Below are 24000 nucleotides of genomic sequence, written 5' to 3' on the forward strand. Positions count from 1 at the left end.
CACCGCCTCGCTCAGCTGGTTCTGCTTGTGGGCTATTGGCATTGCGGGTTGTCAGCATTGCGGGTTGTCGGCATATAAACGTGGCGCCCCTGGGCCACCCCAGTCAAAATGGCCTGGACACGCTATGCCGCCACCGGGTAGGCCAGTTGGTTAATGTAGAACACACAGCAGTTATGAATGATTATCATCCAATTTCACTCATATAGAGGAGAACATTTTTTTTCTGTCTGTCGAATAGGCTATTCTTTTATTTCCTCTTTTTTCCTCATCAATGATAACCCGGTTTCTGCACCTCGTTTTGACTCCCGGTTGGATAGGTTTCCCACAGTTGAGTCCACAGTGCGCCATGCGCACCGCTGAGAGAGAGAGAGAGAGAGAGACTCAGTCCTATGTCATTTTGAGAGAGAGAGAAAGGGGGGAGAGAGAGAGAACCAGTCCTATCTGTCATTCTGAGAGAGAGAGAGGGAGAGAAGCTCACTCACTCCGATCTCTCATTCTGAGAGAGAGAGAGAGAGAGAGAGGGGAGGGGGGGGAGGAGAGAACCTCAGTCTGCATGTCATTCTGAGAAAGTGTGTGCGCGTGCGTGTGTGTGTGTGTGTTTGTGAGAGGGAGAGAGAGAGAGAGAGAGAGAGAGGGAGAGAGAGGGAGAGGGAGCGCGAGCGAGCGCACGAGCGCTGCTCCTCCGTCAGTTCCCACTTCCCCAAGGCGGATGGAAAGACTGTCTTCTCCGCGCGCGGAGTCCTCTCATTATTTCTCCCTTCGCATAATGGCAACCGAATTAAGACAGCTGTGGTACGTTACTGGCCGATATTTTTCTGACTTTCTACCCGAGTAGAAACCTTTTGATATGTTTTCCTGTCTGTTTAGATAACTTATTTATTGCTATGTTTTTAGAAACGCTTTCAGAAATAACCGAACCGCTCTGGGAGGAGAAGCTGGCTGCATATTTTGGATGTAGAATTCTGCATTGGTGAGTTTAAAATTGAAGACTACGCTTAGAAAAATCTGTCGGCAAAATTAAAGCAGACAATTAGCCTGTCAATTCTACTGTTTTCGTTATTCGCCTAAAGTTAGTCATTTTATCTCTAGGCGAGGGACAATTAAACGCTGCGTTTTTCTGTGAAAATACGAAAGCCACGTACATACATAGACTGTCCTGTCATTGTTATTATTTTATAACTCGTGAATCTTGAATGAGCTAGGCTAGGCTCTGACATGGTAGGCTAGGCTATATATCTGTAGGCTAAAGATGCTTTCTCTGTATCCATCCGAGTTGCAATTCAACAGGTTCCGAATTGCTTGATTGTATCGCAGCTCTCTCAAAGTAGGCTATAGTCTTGTCAGTTTAGAGTTTTCCAGAGAAGACTAGCCTATAAAACGAGAGATAGCCTATATGTATATAATGATGTAGGCTATTTGGCTTGGCTTTATTATAACTGCACTATCAACTGAGTGCTCAGAAGGCTGCAATGAAACAGTAACTCAGTAGAGGGGTTCTGATAGCTAAATATTGCCTATTGAGAAAGGTGATGCTCATATGAAATTGCAATATGTCCCTGCAATCATATTACTTACTATATCAAATAGCACAATATTGTAACCTAAGCAGTTGGTGCACCATTTCTCAACCTAAGTGTGCTTTTGATATTATTCCCATTAATTACTTTTATGTTGTCTCCGGCGAGATTGCCTTGTTAGTCTATGAGTTATCTTTGCTTTATTGTTGCATCCATTCCATTCCCTCTTCTCTCTGGCTCACCTTCACCGCTGGATCTGGTTTCTCTCACTTCACTTCTCACTCTCCCTCCATCTTTAACATTCACATCCTCATATCTCATATACTCCTTCAAATCAAATCTTCTCCCACTGTCTCCCCTTTGTTTGCTCTCACTCTCCTCGCCTGGCTGTCATCATCCAACCCTTTGCTCCTGCTCTTCTTTCTACCCTTACAAACCTCCCCTCTCTGCCTCTAGATGGTGACTGAGCGAAAGTCAAGCTGGTTGTGAAGGTGCCGGACTTGTTCCCCCCGAAGCCCAAAGCCGGACTCAGGATGGCGGCGGGGGTAGCGGCATGGCTTCCCTTTGCCCGGGCAGCTGCCATCGGCTGGATGCCGGTGGCCAACTTGCCCATGCCCGTGGCGCCCGCAGAGAAGAACAAGCGGAAAGATGAGCTGATCATCCTCAATGTCAGCGGGCGGCGCTTCCAGACCTGGAAGAACACGCTGGACCGCTATCCAGACACCCTGCTGGGCAGCTCCGAGAAGGAGTTCTTCTACAACGAGGAGACCAAAGAGTACTTCTTCGACCGAGACCCCGAAATGTTCCGCGCCGTCATCAACTTCTACCGCACAGGCAAGCTCCACTACCCGCGAGGAGAGTGCATCACCTCCTACGACGAGGAGCTGTCTTTCTTCGGAATCATCCCTGAGATTATCGGGGACTGCTGCTACGAAGAGTACAAGGACAGGAAGAGGGAGAACGCAGAACGTCTGCTGGAGGACCAGGAGGAAAACAAGGACACCAAGCTGCCGCACATGACCTGCAGGGAGACCATGTGGCGGGCTTTCGAGAACCCCCACACCTCCACCATGGCCCTCGTCTTCTACTACGTCACCGGCTTCTTCATCGCCATCTCGGTCATCACCAACGTGGTGGAGACGGTGCCCTGCGGCACCGTGCCCAACCAGAAGGAGGTGCCGTGCGGCGAGCGCTACACCGTGGCTTTCTTCTGCATGGACACGGCCTGCGTCATGATCTTCACAGTGGAGTACATGATGCGCCTGTTTGCCGCGCCCAGCCGCTACCGCTTCATGAGGTCCGTCATGAGCATCATCGATGTGGTGGCCATCTTGCCCTACTACATCGGCCTGGTGATGACCGACAACGAGGACGTGAGCGGGGCGTTTGTGACGCTCCGCGTTTTCCGCGTGTTCCGTATCTTTAAGTTCTCCCGTCACTCGCAGGGCCTGCGCATCCTGGGCTACACGCTCAAGAGCTGCGCGTCAGAGCTGGGCTTCCTGCTCTTCTCCCTCACCATGGCCATCATCATCTTTGCCACCGTCATGTTCTACGCAGAGAAGGGCTCCTCCTCCAGCAAATTCACCAGCATCCCAGCCTCCTTCTGGTACACCATCGTTACTATGACGACGCTCGGGTAAGAGCAAAGCACAGACACCTCTATTGTTTGCTGGGTGAGTGCTGTGTGTGTATGTGCATACGTGAGTGTGGGTGCATACTGTATGTGTGCGGCAGTTGTGTATTTTGTGTATGTGTGTTTGCTTTATTATGTGCTCCTTGATTTGACTTAAAACGTGTCTGATTCTGCGGCGCATGCAGGAATCGCAAAGGAAGTCGGTGACAAAAGCATATACTTTTTCAAACTTTACTGACAGACGCCGACAGAGAAAAGGCATTTTTCAATAGACTGTGTTCTGTTTTTTACAACCCACCCACAGTATTCGTCTGGGGGCAGAGCAGCCATCAAGATGTTGTGTTCTCTCTCGGTAATGGCTGTACCCTTTATACATCACCTATGGGAGAGACACACACAGAGAGAGAGAGAGACAGAGAGAGAGAGAGAGAGAGAGAGAGAGAGAGAGAGAGAGAGAGAGAGAGAGAGAGAGAGAGAGAGGGAAAGAGACAGACAGACAGACAGAGAGACAGAGAGGCAGAGAGAGAAAGAGACAGACAGACAGAGACAGAGAGAGAGAGAGGGAAAGAGACAGACAGAGAGACAGAGACAGAGAGACAACAAGCAGGACATTATGAAGTGGAGAAGGGAAGACAGGTGAAAGCATCTTAGTGAACCAGACAAGAGAGAGAGCGACAGAGATCACACAGTCACTTCCTCCTCCCTGAGGTTAGGAGAGATCCTACTTGAGAATGAACTGAGGCAGTGACTTGACATCTTGAGAGTCCCCTCGTTGATTCTCACTCCGTGCTGCGAGGCCTTGGAAATGGAGTGCTTCACGCGCTATAAAGGTTCTGAGGGGGATAGCAAAATACTCTCCGTTTTAAGAGGCAAAGGAGTGCTTCAATTCGTCGCATTTGGGCATACTTGATTATTGTTATATTACAACACAATCTTTTAAAGGCACTCATATTTCCATTTGAGACTTGAGGCCTAATTCACCTGCCGCCCATGCAGGGCTGCTCGAAGTTTTTCTTTTCACAAACCTATAAATGGCCTTTGATTTGATCTTACAAGATGGACAAGATGCCATCATTTGTGAGCTCCTGTTCGTCTTCATTTTTATGGCACCATAGATTTGTCCTCCTGTCGTTTTCAGTTAGGACAACGAGAGGAACCGCACATAACATACTGTACACATGATTTATTCAGTGGGTGGAACGCATACTACGTGCACAGGCGCACTTATGCACACACACACACACACACACACACACACACACACACACACACACACACACACACACACACACACACACACACACACACACACACACACACACACACACACACACACACACACACACAGCCTCTGCGATGTGGATATTAGACCTGATGTTATTGTGTTTGATGTGTGATGTGGATGCTGTGGATGGATGTGTGACTCAGAGTGATAAATTGCAGCATCGCGCTACATGCTAACTGTCAGAGTCATGGAGGCCATGGCTGGCTCTGAGCCCATGGCTGTGACACTGCTCGGCACCCTGGCTGTCATCATCATGCCCTGCCTCTCAGCCTGTCATTCACAACCTGCCCACAAGAGCTGCTGTGGAGCAGCTGTCTGATTCTGGACGGGTTTGTTCACTCTCTTGCGAGGTGAATAGCCACTGTTTGCTTGGTGGAATATTATATCAGGGCATTGTCGGTTCTATTGTCTGTTAATTCTGCGCACAGCTGTACACTCTCTCATGCATACTCATCTCTCCCCCAGCGGAGTGAGACCTGAGTCGCTAAACCGCTCTCCTGTTGCTTTTATGATTTTCGTGCGATTGTGTGTGTGTGTGTGTGTGTGTGTGAGAGAGTCTATGTGTATGTGTGTGTGTGTGTGTGTGTGTTAAGAAGAGGGGGGGGGGGGTTTGGGGGGCTCATCAATAAAGCAAGGGGCCAGAAGTGGGTGTCAGAGTGACTAATGATGTGGCCCACACTACATCTGCTGACTAATATAAACCTGCCTGACATTCTGCTCTCTGTTCCCTGTTTACGTCATAAACACACACGCACGCGCACGCACGCACACACACACACACACACAGACACGCATGCACGCACACACACACACACAGACACGCATGCACGCACACACGCACGCATGCACACACATGCACGTACACACAATCACTGTATGCACCCGCCCCCATCCACATGGACATGCACACACTGACAGCACACTGACAGGTGCACATTTGTGCACATGTAATGTAAACACACAAACACAGAGACCGCGGTGTCTGGTCTGGTCGTCTCATCTTGTCTTGTCTTGTCTCGTCTCGTCTCGTCTTGTCTCGTGTGTCTGCTCTCAGGCCTTGTGTTTGGGTTTCCCTGCCGATATGCATGGGCACTCTGTTTCACACGGTCATCCAAACCGTCCAGTGAGTCAAGTTTGTGTAATTCAAAATTCAGGAGTACCCGTTCTGTTCAAAACTTTTTCTCTCTTCTCTTCCCCACCCCAAGTCATACTAGAATGAATCTTTGGGAAAGTATTCGGCCTGTCTGCTGTCTGTCTGTGCAGCCACATTTGCAGCCTCGTTTGACTCAATAAGAGGAAAAGCAGCACACATGTTGTTGCCACCGTCACAGATGATGTTCTGCCTTGACTTCTCCTCTTCATGGCGACTTGCCTCGGGGCTCAACTTGATGCTGTTGAGACTGAGTGTGTTTGGCTTTGTTCTACACTCGTATCATCTCCACTCTCATGTTTCATTTACTGCTAAGTTGTGTGCTTTTCCCCCTCGTGTTTGTGCTGCGCTTAGAGACATATTGTGTGTGTGTGTGTGTGTGTGTGTGTGTGTGTGTGTGTGTGTTTGCATGCACAAATCCCTGTTTGTTATGACTCTGACACGCAGACTGCCAACAAGCGTGCCCTACCTGTGCCACGTGCATGCTGCTTTGCCTGCTGAGGCTTTTATCAGCACATTGTTTCCAGACTGAATCATCAGAATGCATAATCCCCCCTCAACAATAGGCAATGAAACAGCAGGTGATTATAGGTTAATTATAATTAATACCTTACGATGTGCTTGGAGTGGACAGCTCAATGAAACACCAGGTGAACACTGCATGGAGTTAGGGTTAGGGTTTAGCTAATGAAACAGCAGGTGGAATAGCTGCTTGGAGTACAGCTCGCCTCTTGTCCTGGAAATGGAGCATGGATCCATGATGACAGCATGGCAGAAGAGGAGCGACAGAGGGTGGGATGAGAGAGAGAGGAAAAGAGAGACAGAGGGTGGGATGAGAGAGAGAGAGGAAAAGAGAGACAGAGGGTGGGATGAGAGAGAGAGAGGAAAAGAAAGAGAATGAAGGATGGAGAAAAGAGAGAGACACGTGTACATAGGCAGTTTTGGATCAATTTACTGCATCTGCCCTTTTATTCCTTCCTACCAAAACCAGATGGTCTCTGGTTTCAGAAGAGACCAGAGACCATCAGGGGCGGCTGTAGCTCAGGAGGTAGAGCGGGTCGTCCACTAATAGCTTTGGATAAAAGAGGTCGGTGGTTCGATTGCCGCCTCCTCCAGTCTGCATGTCGAAGTGTCCTTGGGCAAGATACTGAACCCCAAATTGCTCCTGATGGTGTGCCAGCACCCTGCGTGGTAGCCTGCCGCCATCTGTGTATGAATGGGTGAATGTACCTACTGATTGTAAAGCGCTTTGGATAAAAGCACTATATAAATGCAGGCCATTTACCATCTTGCTATCACACCAGCCGCGACGTCCACAACAGACAGACAGACAGACACCTAGCAAAGTACTCAAAACAGCTTCTGGTACTGTAGTTTGCGCTGCAATACTGTAGGTGTGTCCAGGACCACATTTAACCATGATGACAATGACACACACACACACACACACACGCACACACACACACACACACACACACACACACACACACACACACAAGGTGAAAACTATTACCAGCCAGACGCTGTCGCAGCTGGTTGAAAGCTTAATCCTACATTAAGGGGGGCAGGCACACTGTCTATGGGAGGCTTTAGTTACAGCAGAGACATTTAGGGAAGAGGACTTGGGAGGGATTTTACTCCTACGTTACCAAAATGATGTTGACCTTTGAAAGTTCAACCCATCTAATAAAGTCTTTGCTGTTTGGGTAGGAAGAGAGGGGAGAGAGGGTGGAACAGTGGGAAGAGAAGAGATTGAGGTGAGAATGATGAAGTGTCGTGTGTGGGTTTGAGAGAGAGAGAGAGAGGGGGTGGGGGGGTGGGGGGGGGTGGGGGGGTGGGGGGGTGGGGGGGGTAGGGACCTGACCTCTAACCTGACAAATGAGTTAGCGGTCTATCCAGACTCAGGAAGTTTAATTGCATTTAGTCACTGTAAAATAATGAAATAAATATGCCTTAATAGCCCTATAGTTTGATCCCAGTTTGTAATTACTTTTAGTAGCAGTAAACTTTGGTCTTTAACAAGATGTTTGGCTTACACATCTAATAAGTATTATTCATAATCTCTTTCTTCACACTGGTTAATGGTAACCAAGAGCTTTGGCTTACATTTTAATCGTCTAAGTCTAATGTATTATCACAGCTGAACTTTGTTGTGCCAAATTTAAATCCTGGGGACAATGGAGCATGGGTTGCTTCTGAGTAGGAAATGTTCAGCACACTAAAATGTATTGAACTTACACAGGAAGACACATTAAAAATATTCAAGAGCATGTATACATATTTTAAAATATCTAGTTTGTATTGCAGATGCATGTATTGACTTAATGAGTAGAAGAAATCAATACAATGGACTATGCTTTTGGTCACCAAAAGACACATTCTGGAGTGAGATACTTGTCAAACCATTGTCAAATATTACAGCACTTTAGAAAGTCATTTCATCCTCTTTTACCCTTTTCTCTTTACCGAGAGTATCTAATTAATTATGTAATAAAAGGAAGTGAAAGTTTTATCCATTTAAAAATCGAATATGAGAATACTCCTTAACTGTGAATTTTCCAACAATCCTTTTCATGTACTAGCAGAATACCTCCGAGTTCCTACTCACAAACTCAGGTATGATTTCTCAACAGCTAGTTGCTTCCAGCTCGTCAGTTGACGTCATTTCAACATGGCTCCAAAACAAGATTGTATGAATTTTATATTTTAAATTTATATTTTATTTTCAACGATAGCATGCTTTCAGTCCAATCAGCATACCAATACAGTATTGGTTAAACCCATACAATTAAATGTTAATGTTGCTATTATTAGCTGTTACCTGTCTAATAGTTGATGCTATTAGCCTCCATGGTTTTGCGACTTGAAGCTCGAATGCACGCACTGTAGATTGGAGATGACGCGTTTCCCACTTGCCACTTCCCACCTCCGACCATAAACGAATGCAGCATTTACACTTCCTGAAAGATTCGGCGCGATCGCATGTAAAATGGCATAGCTGTGTCAGAACACAATTTGCTCACGCACTCACACAGAGACCACTTTGCATTCTTATTGTAGGATTATTATAGGATTCAGGGAAAATGAGAGGAAAAAAACATATGTCATCGGTACAAATGTTTCACAGGACTGTACAGAGTCTGCATTGCTTTCCTCTTCGTGCCTATTTGATAGTCAGTTGGCAACACTGAGGTTCGATAAGCAGGGATGAGGGATCTTCTCTAACTCTTTTTATAGACATACAGTATTTAGGTCACTGAGCTTGATTTGTTAGGACTGGGAATCCATTTTGCACAGTCAGATCCCTGGCTTTTCTGACACATCATATTGCAATCCCATTGTTGTAGTAGTCCCTTACACTGTGTGTGCTACTACACACAATGCAGAACACCTCCAGCATTCTCTGTGCATCTTGTTGTCATCAGTTGTGTGCCTGGACTCATTAAGGTTCTTCCAATTGTATTGATGAGAGCTGGAGCGTTGCGTTGTGTTGCGGTCATTAGCATAGCCAGGTCAGGCTATGATTAATATCCTAATCAGAGAGCAGCTTGTTCTGATCACTGCTCCTTCAAAATCAATGCCCTCCTCTGTCTCCCACACAGCCAACAGAGAGGCCAATCACACTCTGTTGTTGGCTACGGTTTAGCGCACATGGACTCTGTGTGTGTGTGTGTGTGTGTGTGTGTGTGTGTGTGTGTGTGTATTTGCCTGCTTGTGTGATGCGTATATACTGTATGTGTGTGTCTTGTGAATAATATGTGCGCTTTCGCCGCCTTTTCTTGTCACCTTGCTCAGATCTATAGTGCATTTATCTCCAAGCCAACGCGCTGTGAAAAGCCGTGGTCAATGCAGATGAGTGGGGGTATTGATAGGGGCGAGTATAGAACAATGCGGGGACCTTAGTTAGCGCTACTAATTAGAATGGGCGATGAGAGGTTGACGGGAAGCTAACGGGCTAAATGTGATGTCACCGATCCTTCATCTTGGATTTATGAGAGTGCTTAGAGAAGCCCTTTAGCCCCCTGGGTGATTTTGCCGCAGGTCTGTTCTTATTATCCTTCATAGTTAAAGACGAGAAGATTGGCGACGGGCTTACCTGCTCTTACATCAGTCAATACAGTCAGCTTTTATATTTAGACTATTTTTAATGACTGGGTGATTAATTATACATGCCAGACACTGCAGGGGCCTGCCGGTGATTTATGACTGCGTCATGGCTATGTGCAACAGGTGCGAAACGTGGGATGAGAGGCAGGAACAACAACAACAACAACAACAACAATGGCAGCCTAATGGTTGAAGCGTTCAGCTAGGCCTGGTGGTTGTGCTAGCAGAATTACCCATGCAGTGTTTTGGGCTGCACAGCCATTGTTAGCTCGCTCACTCACTCACTCACTCACTCACTTTATAGGTCTGATTCGGATACTAACTTTATCCACCTTATTTCTAGCTGCCATGATGCCTGATGGGTGCTTCTTCCGCTTCCGGTGTAATAGACTGACAAAAAAAAACGTCTACAGCAGAGCCATTCTGCTCTACAGCCGTGTCGTTCAGGTGCTGGGATAACGTAATGCGTTGTGGGTAGTCGGCTACTGTGGCTAATGCTAGCGGCTAGCATAATAGTTACTTTACATGGCAGTAAAACGCCACTGAATGACAATAAGTCACGTTAAACCGGACATTGTACCCACAATTATGTTTTACGGTGGGGCATTCAAAAATAAGGTGGATAGGTCTGATTCGGATAGCCGTTGGAGCACACAATCAACAATGTTGACATGACATTATTATGGGATGAATTTAAGGTTATTTCTTCCAAATTGTTCTTGTAGCATAGCAACAACAATACAAGACACGAATATAACATCGACTACAAACCTAGAAAAAAAGTGAAATGCCGAAGTAACAGACTACTGTGCAATGACCCAGTGGATGCATCCATGGTAAGTGTGTCAGCAACAAGTGATGATAGAAAGGATTTGTACCTGCAGGGCACTTCAAACAGACTACACTGGAGCACTCATTCGCTCTGCACATTTATTGCAGGGGGTGAGTGCAGTGTATTACTTTACTAGTCTGTTTGAAGTGCCCAGGTAAAAAGCTTCACTGTTGGGACTTAATACTCAAAACAATAGTACTGGCAATACTGTAATCCAGTGGTTTTCAGACTTTGTGGCCAAGGCACACCAAAGGGCAAGCCACAATCTCAAGGCACACCTGTATTCATATCCATGCAAAAATAGTCTGTAAATGCTTTTTATCTACTTAACACATTGATTTACTTAACAAAAACAATTAAAGGATTGATTTGAAACTGTTTGATTTGAAATGACATCAAGCGAGACACCCATTTAAATCAATCCAATCCAATCCATGCACGGACGCACGCAGGGGAAGGACATGCACAAAACTGTACTACCGCTTCAACACCTGGGTGTGATTTTTTTAAATTAAAAATAATAGATTGTTTTTCATTTAGATGTCTGGAAGAGCTGAGAAATAACATTGTCAAATCTTATTTTAGTTGCTTTTTGTGAGTTGCTATGAATGTGACTGATTGTGTTAAATGGGCAGATGATGTCATCTCATATCGATGGCAGGCCACCGAATTGGTTGGTGGGCACTGGGCAGTGGTGGCCTAAAGGTTAGATCTGGGTGGGGAAAGCTAAAAGCAGTGCTTGCCCCTCCCTCATTACCACACTGAGGTGCCCTTGAGCAAGGCTCATAACCCCAAACGCTCCAGTGGAGCTGCTCAGTGGCCAGCAGATCAGACTGTGGTTGTACTAGTCAGCTTCCAGATGAGAATGTGAATGTGTGTGTGAATGTGAACAGGGCGCTCCTGAAAAAGAGAGCACTGCTCTCAGTGAGACTCCCCCTGTATAAATAAAGGTTAAGAAATGAATTGAATTTAATCGAATCAAAATCGTACTATTCTGGCAAACTTTGTAATATCAGCAAAGTGTAATATCATTGTCCAAAGAATCAATATCGTGATGATACTTGTGATTCCTACGCCTATTGATCGTAACTTTGGGGGACAGATACAATTACAGAATAAATCTTGGACATCACAGAAAATCCACAAATTATTTGTATATTCCAATAGAGAAAGATATACAGTAGAATAGATGATTGTGTGTCGTCAATTTACCCTCTTTCTCACTGACTGTGGAAGCACGCCTGTGGTTGTCGGAGTGTATTTAAAAACTGCAGTTACATTGTGAGTGAAAATTGATTGATTGATTGCCAACCAATCAATAAGCAATCAATCAATCAATTTTCACTCACAACATACATCTACAGTCACCTCTGGCCTTAAGATGAGTCGCTTTGCATACAGCGCGCGCTCACTCACCTCCATATGAACTCACTGCTACCCAAATTATTCATTGTTCCTCCTGGAGGAATGAGGACGTCTCCAAACCCTTTTTACACACGCACGCACACGCACACACACACACGCACACGCACACACACACGCACACGCACACACACACACACACACACACACACACACACACACACACACACACACACACACACACAAAAGCACATGCTAACACACAAACGTATGTATCTGGAAAAAATTGAATCTCCCACTTCGAGTGTCCCTCGGCCCCCTCCTCGCCCTCTCCATGCCCTCCAGAGGACTGCTTGTCTGTGTCGAGACATAAGAGAGAGAGGATGTGTTCAACTGCTCAGCTGCTGCCTCACAGACGACACGCTGACCCCCGTGCCCCCTCCACCGCTAGTACCAGATAAAAAGCAACAGAAAGGAGGTCGCAAAAATAGACATGCCAGTCCATTTTCTCACCTCTCTTACCTTATTTTCTCTCTCTCTCTCTCTCTCTCTCTCTCTCTCTCTCTCTCTCTCTCTCTCTCCCTCTCTCTCCATCCCGCTCTGTCTCTCTGCCATGCCCATTTCCCCGCTTTCACACGTCCCCTCCCCTCTCCTCCTTTCTCCACTTTCTTTTTCTCTATAATGATGTCGCCCTGAGGCTGTGTGTGTGTGTGTGTGTGTGTGTGTGTGTGTGTGTGTGTGACACTGTGTGTGTGCGTGTGTGTGTTTAAGTGATGTTTACTATGTGTCTGGTTCTCCGCTCTCTAGTATGTTCTGTTCTTTAACTCAGCGTCCCTCACTAAGGTAATTATGTGCTTCCACATTTAGTTTCAGGTCGGTGGCTCCAGACTTATGAATGACTATATTGGGGTTGTGTTATATACACAGAGGAAAAACACTGGAGTCATTTTCTTGCTGCCTAATCAGCAACGTTTTCAGTTTCGGTTGGAAGTTAAACGGTATCATAATTTCATGTCACGATTATAGTGACCGAAATTATCATGGTTTTATCAGTACGTGCTCCTTTCTAGCCTACCGACCGTGCCTCGTCCTCCTCGTCGTTCCCCTCGTCCTCCTCATCGCTCATTTCTGCCGTACCTCGTTGGTTTTCCCTCAGTGTCTCGCCCGCTTCGTGCGCTCGCAGACGCAGCCTCGCCCGCAGGCGCAGTTGAGCAATTGTGCGCCGTGCCACGGCACCGCGCCAACCCCCTCTCCGATTATAGGTGCGAGATCTGACTATTGGCTGCGCGTCTGCATCTGGGAGAATGTTGCTTACTTTGGTTGAGGATTTGGTTACCGTGTTTTTCAAAGAGCTGTAATCACGTTAACACAGTAATCACGGTAACATGGTTATAATGACAAGAAAAGTTTTGGGTCGCACAAGTCAATACTGCACCCTAGTCTCTCTTCTAAAACCTGTAAACTCTTTTTCAGCTTAAGGGCAGTTTAGTGTAGGCTACAGCAATTTATGATCGCCCGACGAGCATCGCTGAACGTCACGTTACTTTCCATTATCGCTGGACACTAATTTTGGACGCTGTCGCTCATAAAAAGCACAACTATTAGGTGATAGAGACACTGCAAAACGCGTCATCATTCAGAAGCCATGCCCAAGACAGGGGAAAACAGAAACCCCCCCTCCAATCCTGGCGTTCTCCTATGTCACGTGCATGGTTGCGTGTTGCACAAAAAGATCGTATATACGGAAGATGACAACAACTTCTTGACAGCAACATCCACATTTTTCTTCTCGCCAATTCTCAATGGCTTCCTTGTTTTGCTCAGGAGTACAAAAAAACTTTAACGATTTTTTTACGGCGATTTTTTACATTTGTTGTCTGCGCAGCCCACCACCACACAACAGCTTTTAGCTATGTTTAATTCAAGGAAAATGACGCAGCTGGTGTGTGGAAATGAACAGAGCTTTTCCCCCTTGATGCCCTTGATGGGCGTGGCCTATTTCATGCACGTCTATCGGAGAACGCATCGCAGAGGCGCAGTTTCATTTCATTTGCTTCATTTTCATTTTCTCTCAAGACATGCAGGTAGAAAAACAAGCGCTAGCAGTGCTTTCTTGAGCCAGCGATCAGGGGTCAAAGTTGAATCTAAATGAAGTCTTGGCTATGGGCGCAACCATCATCGCAAAGATGCCATATCGCCTGTCGCTGGAAGTATAAACATTATATCTTTGCATTGCCACCAATGATGGAATACGATCATTGTCGGTCGCAACCACCATACATCGCTCTACTATAAACTGCCCTTCACATCACACAGATCCTTGATCCGTGCTCAGGCACATCTGTTTTCTTGTTGCTACTTAGTTTACCCTCTTTTTCAGATCCGGCTGGTTGCCCATTTTGGGGGGGGAAAGTGGCATCAAGCGCCAAGGCTTTCAAGCTTGTGTGAGATGCATTTATTTACCTGACCAGCAGTCAGCCAAGGAGTGTGTGGGGAGTGTGTTGTGTTCAATGTGACTGTGAAGGGTCATTGACAAGGAGGGTCTGTCTTTCACTAAGGGTATTTCAAGCCTTGTTGTTTTGCCGCCCCCTTTCTTCATTGACGTGCCATGCATGCAAATGCTGTCCTCCTGTCATAGGACACTGTGTCCTGACTAACTTCAGCTAAACTAACTAAAGCTAAAGGGATTGAAGTGACACTCAAGGTACTGAAGCACAGGAACACTCTGTCAGATGTGTGAGGATTTCATTATAGCATCTCTCTCTCTCTCTCTCTCTGTGTGTGTCTCTCTCTCTCTCTCTCTCTCTCTCTCTCTCTCTCTCTCTGTGTCTCTCTCTCTCTCTCTGTGTGTGTCTCTCTCTCTCTCTCTCTCTCTGTCACAGCTGATTGCCTTCAGCCATGGTCCCTCTGTGCCCACTATGCTTGTGCCCAGGCCCCCAATTCAATTACCAGCAGGCTCTCAGAGAAGAGCCTGAAATTGCGGCTGTGATTATCAGTTTCCAGGGTGTTTAGCTGCATCCTGGTGCCTGCTGAATGGGTCCAGGGAGACGCGCTGAGGCCATCAAGGCCTAGATCCACCTCCACCTCTTCACCTATTGCACCGGGCAGACTATGTCGAAGTATGTGAGTGTGTGTGTGTGTGTGTGTGTGTGTGTCTGTGTGTCTGTGTCTGTGTCTGTGTCTGTGTCTGTCTGTTTTGTGCCTCTGTCTATGCACAATGCTAACTCCTCTTCGGTTAGATTTCACCGCACGTTTTACGTCAGGGGCAATTTCAGAAGAAGATTGCAGCATCACTTAGTGGCATTTTTCTAGTCGTTTTATTGGAGTGGCCCTTGATATAGTTGGCTTTGAGCAAACACTTACAACACTGCCTTGAATGTAAACAAGGATAGATTAGACAGTATTGTCTCCACTGGGCAGACACAGACACGCTCATTATTGAGGAGATAATGGGGTCTGAAGTGAATGTGAGCGATTGTTCTCCATATAGAGGCCAAGTTGTAGGAATAAATCGCCTCTCGTTTCCTTGTAGAAAATGTGATAAACGCTGGCTGAATGACTCTGATTAATCTGCCCAGATTCACAGCGAAGGCCGTTGAACAGGTAGACGTCATTGCTCCACTTATTTGTGCTCTCTCACTCTCTCGTGCTGCTGACACAGATGCTCTCTCTCTCTCTCTCTCTCTCTGTCTCTCTCTCTCTCTCTCTGTCTCTCTCTCTCTCTCTCTCTCTCTCTCTGGCATACTATAATTCATAAGCTGTGTTCTGTGCCGATTATCCAGGGTGACAAAAGCAATTGTTCTGCCACACTAAATCTGTGGGGATTAATGCTTGTCTCTGGAGCTGCACCCCTCTGTGTGTGTGTGTGTGTGTGTGTGTGTGTGTGTGTGTGTGTGTGTGTGTGTGTGTGTGTGTGTGTGTGTGTGGGTGTGTGTGTGTGTGTGTGTGTGTGTGTGTGTGTGCGTGCGTGCATGCGTGTGTGTGCGTGTGCGTGTGTGTGTGTGTGTGTGTGCAGTGCATTAGATTGCCTACGTCCTACTGACTCCTCTCCTCTCATTAAAAGCATTGTCCCCTGACAGGCTGCTATGAGGATGATACTAATAGTGGAGCAGATTAAATCACTTTTAATGTGAAATCGTTCACATCTGGAAAGAAGCACCAAAATGTTCTTTTGATCAAAGTTATTAACCACGCAAAAAGCAAGATTTGTCCAATATGGCCACCAATTCCACCCCAGAAATACTATTTTGGGGGTAACTTTGTGTAGAATTGTCCAAAATGAATGATCTTGCTATCAAATCATAGGGCTCTCTGACCACAGAGAAGCCAGATTTATTCCACATACATTTCAAAATTGCTGCCATTTTAAAAGATGGCTGCCATTCAGAATTTCACTGTCCAGGGCGATTTTGATGATCCTCGTGTCAAATGACAGGTTTTTAACTATGCAAGATTCAAAACTATATATCAGAAATCCTTTGTTATATCTCCTTCTGCCATTTATTCTGCATATCTTTGTTTAAAGTAATGTGAACATGCATACACAACATTGTTAGCAAAGGTTTTATTCGAAATTACATACATGTACAATGCTTTGAAGACATCTGTAACCTTAACCATTTTCTATAAGGTCAGTGTTTCCCATTCATTAATACATTTATGGCACACCACCACAACAGGATTTTGACCTCTACAACAGATGTTGACGGAGATTTTCTTCCCCTCGCAAAACTCTACATTGGCCCGCTGTCTGTCTGTCTGTCTGTCTGTCTGTCTCTCTCTCTCTCTCTCTCAAACACACGGGACAGCGAAGTGATAATTGAGGGATATCAGGGCCAATCAGAGGCAGAGTAGAAGGGGTTAGATGGCGTTTTCAAGACACGTGATCGATTAAATGCATCGTGATTCGTTGAGGCGACCGCCTCTCCTCGGAAAGTCCGCTGGTTAAAGACCGCCGGCCATCAGCCAGCCACTGTTCACTCGTTACACAAATGGCATCTAGTCTGCCTTCTGCTTGACTGCCCACATATGAAACAACGTTCTCTTTTAGAAGAGAACGGAGTGGAGCCAAAGTCACTCCCTCTTCAGGCATAATTATGCAGCATACGAACCAAGGGATTTCATCCACCACTCATTTTCCCATCTACATTAGGTAAAATGCTTGTAAAAATGGTTTTACTTGGTCAAACCAAGCGATTCAGCTATATTTAGAATCAGAGACCATATAACATTTCGCTCTCATCAAAAATAAAAATTCAATTCAATATAGTTAATTTATTTTTTATTTTTGGTACAAATGATGATCATGATAATGATGATGATGATGCATTGAAGACATCTGTAACCTTATGGACAATTATAGAGAAAAATGTGCATGCATGCATAATCAACTAACCTTATGCTCTGGGTTGAAACGGAGCCTAATCTTCACATCTGCATCTGCAGCTACACAGTGCTGTCTGTGCAAGACCAAAGCTGTAGCATTTTGCACCTTCCACGGCATTCAAATCTGCATCCACAATTGGTCAGTTGTTGGCAACTCTGCAATAGGGGGAGATCTGCCACATATCATGGTTCTTGATCCACAGCCTACTCGGAGGGACTTTGTGCTTCTGGTTGACAAAGTAATGATTGAGCCCATATGCATCCAGCCTGGCGTAGGCAGCACGCTTTACATGCTGGAGTAAAGCAGCTTGATCAGCTTGAGGATGGCTTCATATGGCCTCTGCTTCTGAGCAAACATGTCCAGCCTTGCATCAGGCCTAAAAAAAAAAAAAGTTTGGTTCCTGTTGGTTGTCAGTTGAGGTGATGGGTCGGTAGAGATTTTTTTCTCCCCCCAGTGGCAGCAAGGGATAGATAGGAAATATATATATATTTTTATTTTCCTTAAAATTACAGCAGCGACGGATTTTTTCATAACATAGCCTACATGTACTCTACCACAAATGAGTAAGTTGCTGTGCACGAAATAGTATCTCGAAGGCGGACAGAGTCGCGGTACTTTGAGCCGTCGAGGGCACAGGTTCTAGCTCTGCCGTGCACTTCAGTGCTAAATACCTGAATTGAAATAAAGCCATGACGCCACTGACGAGCCAACCAAGCTGCTGAGTGGGGGTCGACACCACATCGCTGGCAATATCCGTCCATTTGTCAGCTCTGTCCACTTTGCCGGCTGCTGATACGAATATACAAGGGCACTGTTTAACTTCCTGAAGCACGTTTTCAAATGATTTTAACCCCAATCTCACAATTTTGGTTGGCACGCTAGTGCTGCATGGGCAGAGAAGCGACACAAAGCACATGTCCGTCATGCTCCCTGCCATTTTCGTTTTAAAGTATCCGTAGCGAAAAGCACCTTCGCGCAGTGGCAAACCCCGCCTCTTAGCGCCACCGTCAAATCAACAAGCTCATAAAATAAATTTGGGTCGCACGTAAATTGACAGGGTCGGTCGGAAACCGGAACCGAACAAAAAAAAAGTTTTAGGCCTCAGCATCAGCATCAGCTGTACTGGACCTCTCATACATGATGACAACAAAGTTTTCCAAGATCTTCATATCAGCATCATCTATTGCTGGTAGATAGTAACTGGCTGAGTTTGCTGAAAACATCGGAAGCCTCGTTATATAAGCATCCCAGGTTTGCCATGCAGTCTTCAGTAAATTAGGCCACAAATGCCATATGACATTCCTTCAGTCAGTTTTGGTTGAGCACAAAGTCCTTCATCACTTGTGTTAGTGGTAGCGAGTGGACTTGGTTCAGGCGATGTGTGCCCAGCACTTGGCGGATCCAGGTCCGACACACGTGGGCCAGACTGCGAGGACATCTCTTGGCCTCCAGAAAGACCCTGAGCGCCTCGGGATCCACCCTCTCCTCCAGCTGTGCCTTCTCTAATGTCACCAGGGCCGGGTCGGCGCCATGGTCCAGGAGCAGCTGTACGGAGGCCGCGTCGCACCGGTACCACAGTACCTTATCCAGCAGGCGTGAAGCCACATCACGGGTCAGAACACCAACGGCCTGGAGCAGCAGGCGGAAGCAGTCCAGGTGGTGGCGGATGGCGCTGGTGTAGAGAGACCAGTAGATATGATCGCTGTCCATGTCAACAGCGGCACCGAACCTGATGAGTTCCTGCAGTATGTCCAGCCTTCCTGCCTGGGCAGCCCGGTAGACCAGGGTGGTGTATAGGTGGTAGTCTACGCTTCTGTTGGGGTCGGCCCCGGCTTCCAGGAGGATCCGGACGCAGTCCAGGTAACCGTAGTGCACGGCCCAGTAGAGAGTCCTGTCCTGTACCTGGGCTCCCTGGGAGATCAGGTAGGCCGCACAGGCAGCGTGACACCACATAACTGCGATCTGCAGAGGGGTGCCCCCACCCCAACACCAATGCCACTCATTGATCCACCTTCTGAAGCGCTCTTCCTGCAGCAGGGTCCTCAGTGTGTCCAGGTTTCCTGCGTATGCGGCATAGTGGAGTTGCCTCTTGTCATGCCCTGCTCGATCAGCCATTTCTTCTGACATCACAATTGCTCAAGTGACATTGATATCTCAATGCGTGAGTGACATCACTGATGACATCGCAATGCTCGAGTGACATCGCTGATGACATCACAATTGCTAGTATCTAAGTAAGAGTAACCTATCTTACTTAGCAGTATGTGTAGGGCTGTCCTGATAAAAAAAAAAAGCTTCTACGCCAGTAGAAATGTTATGTTTAAAAAAAAAGGCAGAAATGGTAGCCATTTTGAAATTTACGTGGAATAAATCTGGCTTCTCTGTGCTCATACAGTAAATGTATGACTTTATAGCAAGATCATTAATATTGGACAATTTTCCACAAAGTTGCCCCCAAAATAGTATTTCCAGGCTGGAACAAATCTTGTTTTTGTGTGGCTAATAGGTTTTTTATCAAAAGAACATCTGCAAAATGCTTTTTTCCAGATGTGAATGATTTTTCTTTAATCTGCTCCACTATAAAGCTTTCTTGCCACAATGTTTGATTTGCTGCGGCACTCCTAACTCCACAACTTAACATTGTTCCCAATGCTCATACTGTATTATAGTGCTACTGTAGGCTCCACACTCCGACCTGGTGCCGCTCTTCTTCTATCAGGCAGGGAATATGAATTGCAGACTGCTCCGCTCTTCGGTTGCCATTCTCTCCGGGCCCTTCATGGATAGAGGATGTCTCCTTCTCAAAGCCAGGAGTGAACTTTTCCTCACACACACTTCTTTCATTCCCCATGCTGAGCGATTAATACTGTCATCATGTGCTAGCTGACAGCTTCTCAACCCCTGAGAAGAGCGGCTTAACCTCACTATAGATTTCAGTAAGCTTTCTTCCCCCCCCTTCAAAGGTCGACTAGTGGTAATATTAGTGAAATTCAATTTCCTAACCTGTCACGTGAGCAACCCCTATTCCACCTCTCTCGCAAGGCCAGAGCCCCTTCTAAACATGCAGTGAAATCCGGATTATAAGCCTGTATGTTTAGAAACAATTAGCCGCCTTATGCCCACTCTGGCGAGTGCGGATCATGACCATTTCAAGCCCTAGTATAGGATCTGCATTATTGGAAAACCGGCTGTTGTTTAACACTGGCAGCTCATGATCCGGATCATGTAGCTGTTATGTCTTAAGGTGCGTTCACACCGACCTATTAAAGTTTTTCGCTGGCGTCGAGTTTACATACAAAGTCAATGCAAACGAGCGATTGAGCGTATATTCGCCTGGGAGAAAAATCGCTGGGCGTCCGAGCGGCAGAGACAGAGCGATAGGGAGAAAATACGCTCGTCGCTCGAGATGAAATATCCCAACTCGAGCGAAAATACGCTGGCATCAGTCGCTCGCCGCTCAACGCTGATTGGCTGCCGTGTGAGAGCGAGTCAAGGATCACACTGGCTTGGAACAAACCGCTGGTTTATTGTGTGGCAACAAACCGCATTGACAGCCTGACAGCTGACATGAAGTGAAGTCTGTCCTACCGGTATGGAGCTCGCATTAGGAGCACGCTGATAGGCTTTAGCTTGTAAACAATGACGGTGGCTCTAGTGGACAAATATCATGACATTGCGTAACGTTATATCCCCCACATGTCCGTCATTTCGTGTGCCTGTTGATGAGCGATTTAAACAGAGCGACAGAGCGATTCCAAAGGGTTGACTTGAGCGACAGAGCGAAAAATAAATATCTCGGGGTGAACGCACCTTTAGTGGGCGGGTGGTGGCACTTTACAAACCATTAATGTCCCAGTGATCATTATTTTCATGAATTGACGTAGAGTTAGTTACGTGGCTGGATTATTTGGAAGAGAGCCAAATTAGGTGAGTAAACAAGTACGGTAAAAGTTGAATCGTTTCTTTGTTTATTTCCATATCACATTTCTTTTTATCGATACACGCTACCGCAACCCCCCCCCCCCCTGTTTCTAAACACAGACTCCTCATGTCTAGAAAGGTAAAACCGGAAAATATCCTGCTCTGGCTAGCCGGACATGATCCAGACTTCATGTTTAGAAGAGGCTCAGGCCATTTCAAAGGAGATAATGTGTGTTATGTTTGAATCTTTTTAGCACTGAATTAACAAAGCATCAATTACATGCCTAAAGCAGCTCATAAATTCATCCAATTTCCAGGTGTTATGCTATATTGATTTAGAGGCCGCTCTCAAGGCTGGGGATTCGTGGAAGGTATCGCTTTACTGCGGATAACAAATCATGTTGAAGGTAATGTAGCGTCAAAGCACTTGAGCTGCTAAGGGAAGATGGGCCATAACCTTGATACAGTATACCGCTACACGGACATTATTACCCTTCAGTCTTACATATGAGGGACAACTGTCTGAACATGTGTGCTGCACGGGGAGATCGATCTTGTATCTGCGTAAGATCTTGTGTGGTAGTCAGTGGATCATAGAGCATAGCCTCAGAGGAGATCTATACTGTAAATAGGATATTAAGTAGGTATGAAGTGGACAAATGTGGTACGAGAAAGCGAGGAGCTGTCATTCCGTGTAGGCTCTCTGTAAAGTTCTCAATAGTTTTAGCTATCCAATTTTGGACAAAAATCACTATCTGAAATGTATCAGGCGCTGCTCCTAAGATACAGAGGATCTAATCTGTAAAAGTGTAATTTCGGCAACCAATAAATTCACCTCCTTAATATCGTTTGAAAGCGTTGTAATTTGTTGTTAATTTTGCGCCGTCAATCATTTTCCCGCCGGTGTCACTTTTTTTTAATAAATGGCGAGAGATTGCATTTTGAAGTGAAACTCTTCAGATATCAGCTGCAGCATTGTAATCTAAAATGCTATCTCACTTTATTGATCGGTGCTCTTATCTATCTCCGGCGTCGTCTCTCTGTTTCTCTTTATTGCATATTGTTGCGTCTTGCCCTATCTTCTGTCTCTCGTTCTCTCCGCTGCGAGTGCAAGATCACTGATATTCGGCTAACTTTCCATTCTCTTTCTGTTCTCTCTCTGCCTACATTATAATGTCGTGGAAAAACACTCGTATGTAAAAATCTCCCTCTCTGCATATATTCAGACTTCATTATTTTGTGGTGAAACTGGTACATTTCCTTTTCATCCTTGCACTACAATGCCTCACAGAGCATGCCCCCCCCCCCCCCCCCCCACACACACACACAGCAACTTTGAACGTACACATAACTATGTGCTGTGAGTATCTTCTATCACTGCAGTACAGAGGCACATTTTCCATACATCATCTCAAACCAGGCTGTATTACAATTAATTGATCAGAGTTTCTGTGCTCGGCTCAGTACCCTCAGGCATGTGTAGTAGACACAGCAGGGGAGTCTCATCTCCCCGGCATGTTTGTGAGGTGAAAGAGAAAATCCTGCGCCGTTTATTATTAATACCCAGAGAGAGTGAGGGATGAGGAGGAGAGGGAATCGATCTCGCTCGTTTTAACATACTGTACACACACACAGAACAACATGGTGTGTGCGGCTTAATTGCATTTCACAGAGGGTTGTAACATTTCAGAGAGAATTCACAGTAATGAATAGGTAAACACTCTCAGTGGAGCCTGTACTTCTAGAAAGTTAATGTAGAAATTTCCCTCCGGTGTCCTGCTAGAATGAGAATGAGCTGCACGTCTCTCTGAAGGGATTCACTCCTTATTGCACACCGTCCCCCATAGCTCATTCAGTTTCTTAGCCTGTCACGTGAGTAGCCCCTCTTCTTCCACATCTCTCACAAGGCCACGGTCCACTGCTGCTTAGTAGGAGCTTGCACCAGCCTAATTTCAAACCAGCGCAAATACCTTGATGTAGGGCTCTTTCCTAGCCCCGCCCCGTTTCATGACCATGTCCCCTCTCACCACCAACATCCCCCCTAGACACTCCACCTAGCCCACCCCCAACCTGCAACTCTCTAGGACCTACCTCTCCCTAGCTACAAGCACTATTCCCTAGCCCCCCCTCCCCCCCCCCCCCCCATCTCACTAAACGTCCATGAGTGACTCTCCTGACTTATGCATCTTCTCCCCCCCCCCGGCCTGGCCTGCTGCCAGCGCCATGGGAAAAAGGAGACAATCTGCGTTATCTTCTTAGGTAAGAGCGCTCAGACACATTAGAATTTAAAACATGTTCGTCTTGTTTCTGCATCTCTGAGTGATACTTATAAAAAATAGAACAACAGATGCTATTGCCCTTGCTCTCCACAACATATTGACATTTTGGAGAAAATAAGAAAAAGAAAAGTACAACTTTATTTTGCAGTTGAATCACCACATATCTCCTGCTGGTTCTCTCCACTACAGCGAACACTTTGCATTCTCAGTGAGCTGTCGGCATGGCTAAAACTCCAGTAGCAGCCTTGGGGATTTATCTGTCCATGCTATCCAGGTTCCTATCCACTCCCATTACCAATGGGGCTAATCAGTGTTGGGCGGCGACTGCTGTATAGCGGCGGCCTAATGGGTGGATGTAGATCAGGCTGTGGTGATGGATGCTGTAGGCTATTGCTTCAGACCATGATGGATGTCCACAGACCAGGTGGACCAGGGTGGCAGCAGGTGGCTGGAAGTGGAACAACAGATTTCCATAGTTCCCCCTGGCCAGGCACACCTTGGCCAGGGCCAGGGCTTTGGGCACTCTCC

At 46.2% G+C, this 24000-nt stretch overlaps 1 protein-coding gene across 1 annotated transcript in view; it reads left to right on the forward strand.

Moving 5' to 3' along the window:
* Nucleotides 1–1996: 1996 nt before the first annotated feature.
* kcnd3 (potassium voltage-gated channel, Shal-related subfamily, member 3) overlaps nucleotides 1997–24000 on the forward strand; it is a gene marked incomplete at its 3' end in the record, with an annotated part of 164463 nt that continues 142459 nt past the window's right edge. Inside the window, exon 1 of the mRNA XM_083640948.1 lies at nucleotides 1997–3153. Coding sequence (XP_083497074.1) covers nucleotides 2051–3153 — 1103 coding nt within the window. The 5' untranslated portion in view covers nucleotides 1997–2050. The remainder of the gene's footprint in view (nucleotides 3154–24000) is intronic.

Source organism: Poromitra crassiceps (genome assembly GCF_964638095.1).
Source record: "Poromitra crassiceps genome assembly, chromosome: 8".
Classification (NCBI taxonomy): domain Eukaryota; kingdom Metazoa; phylum Chordata; class Actinopteri; order Beryciformes; family Melamphaidae; genus Poromitra; species Poromitra crassiceps.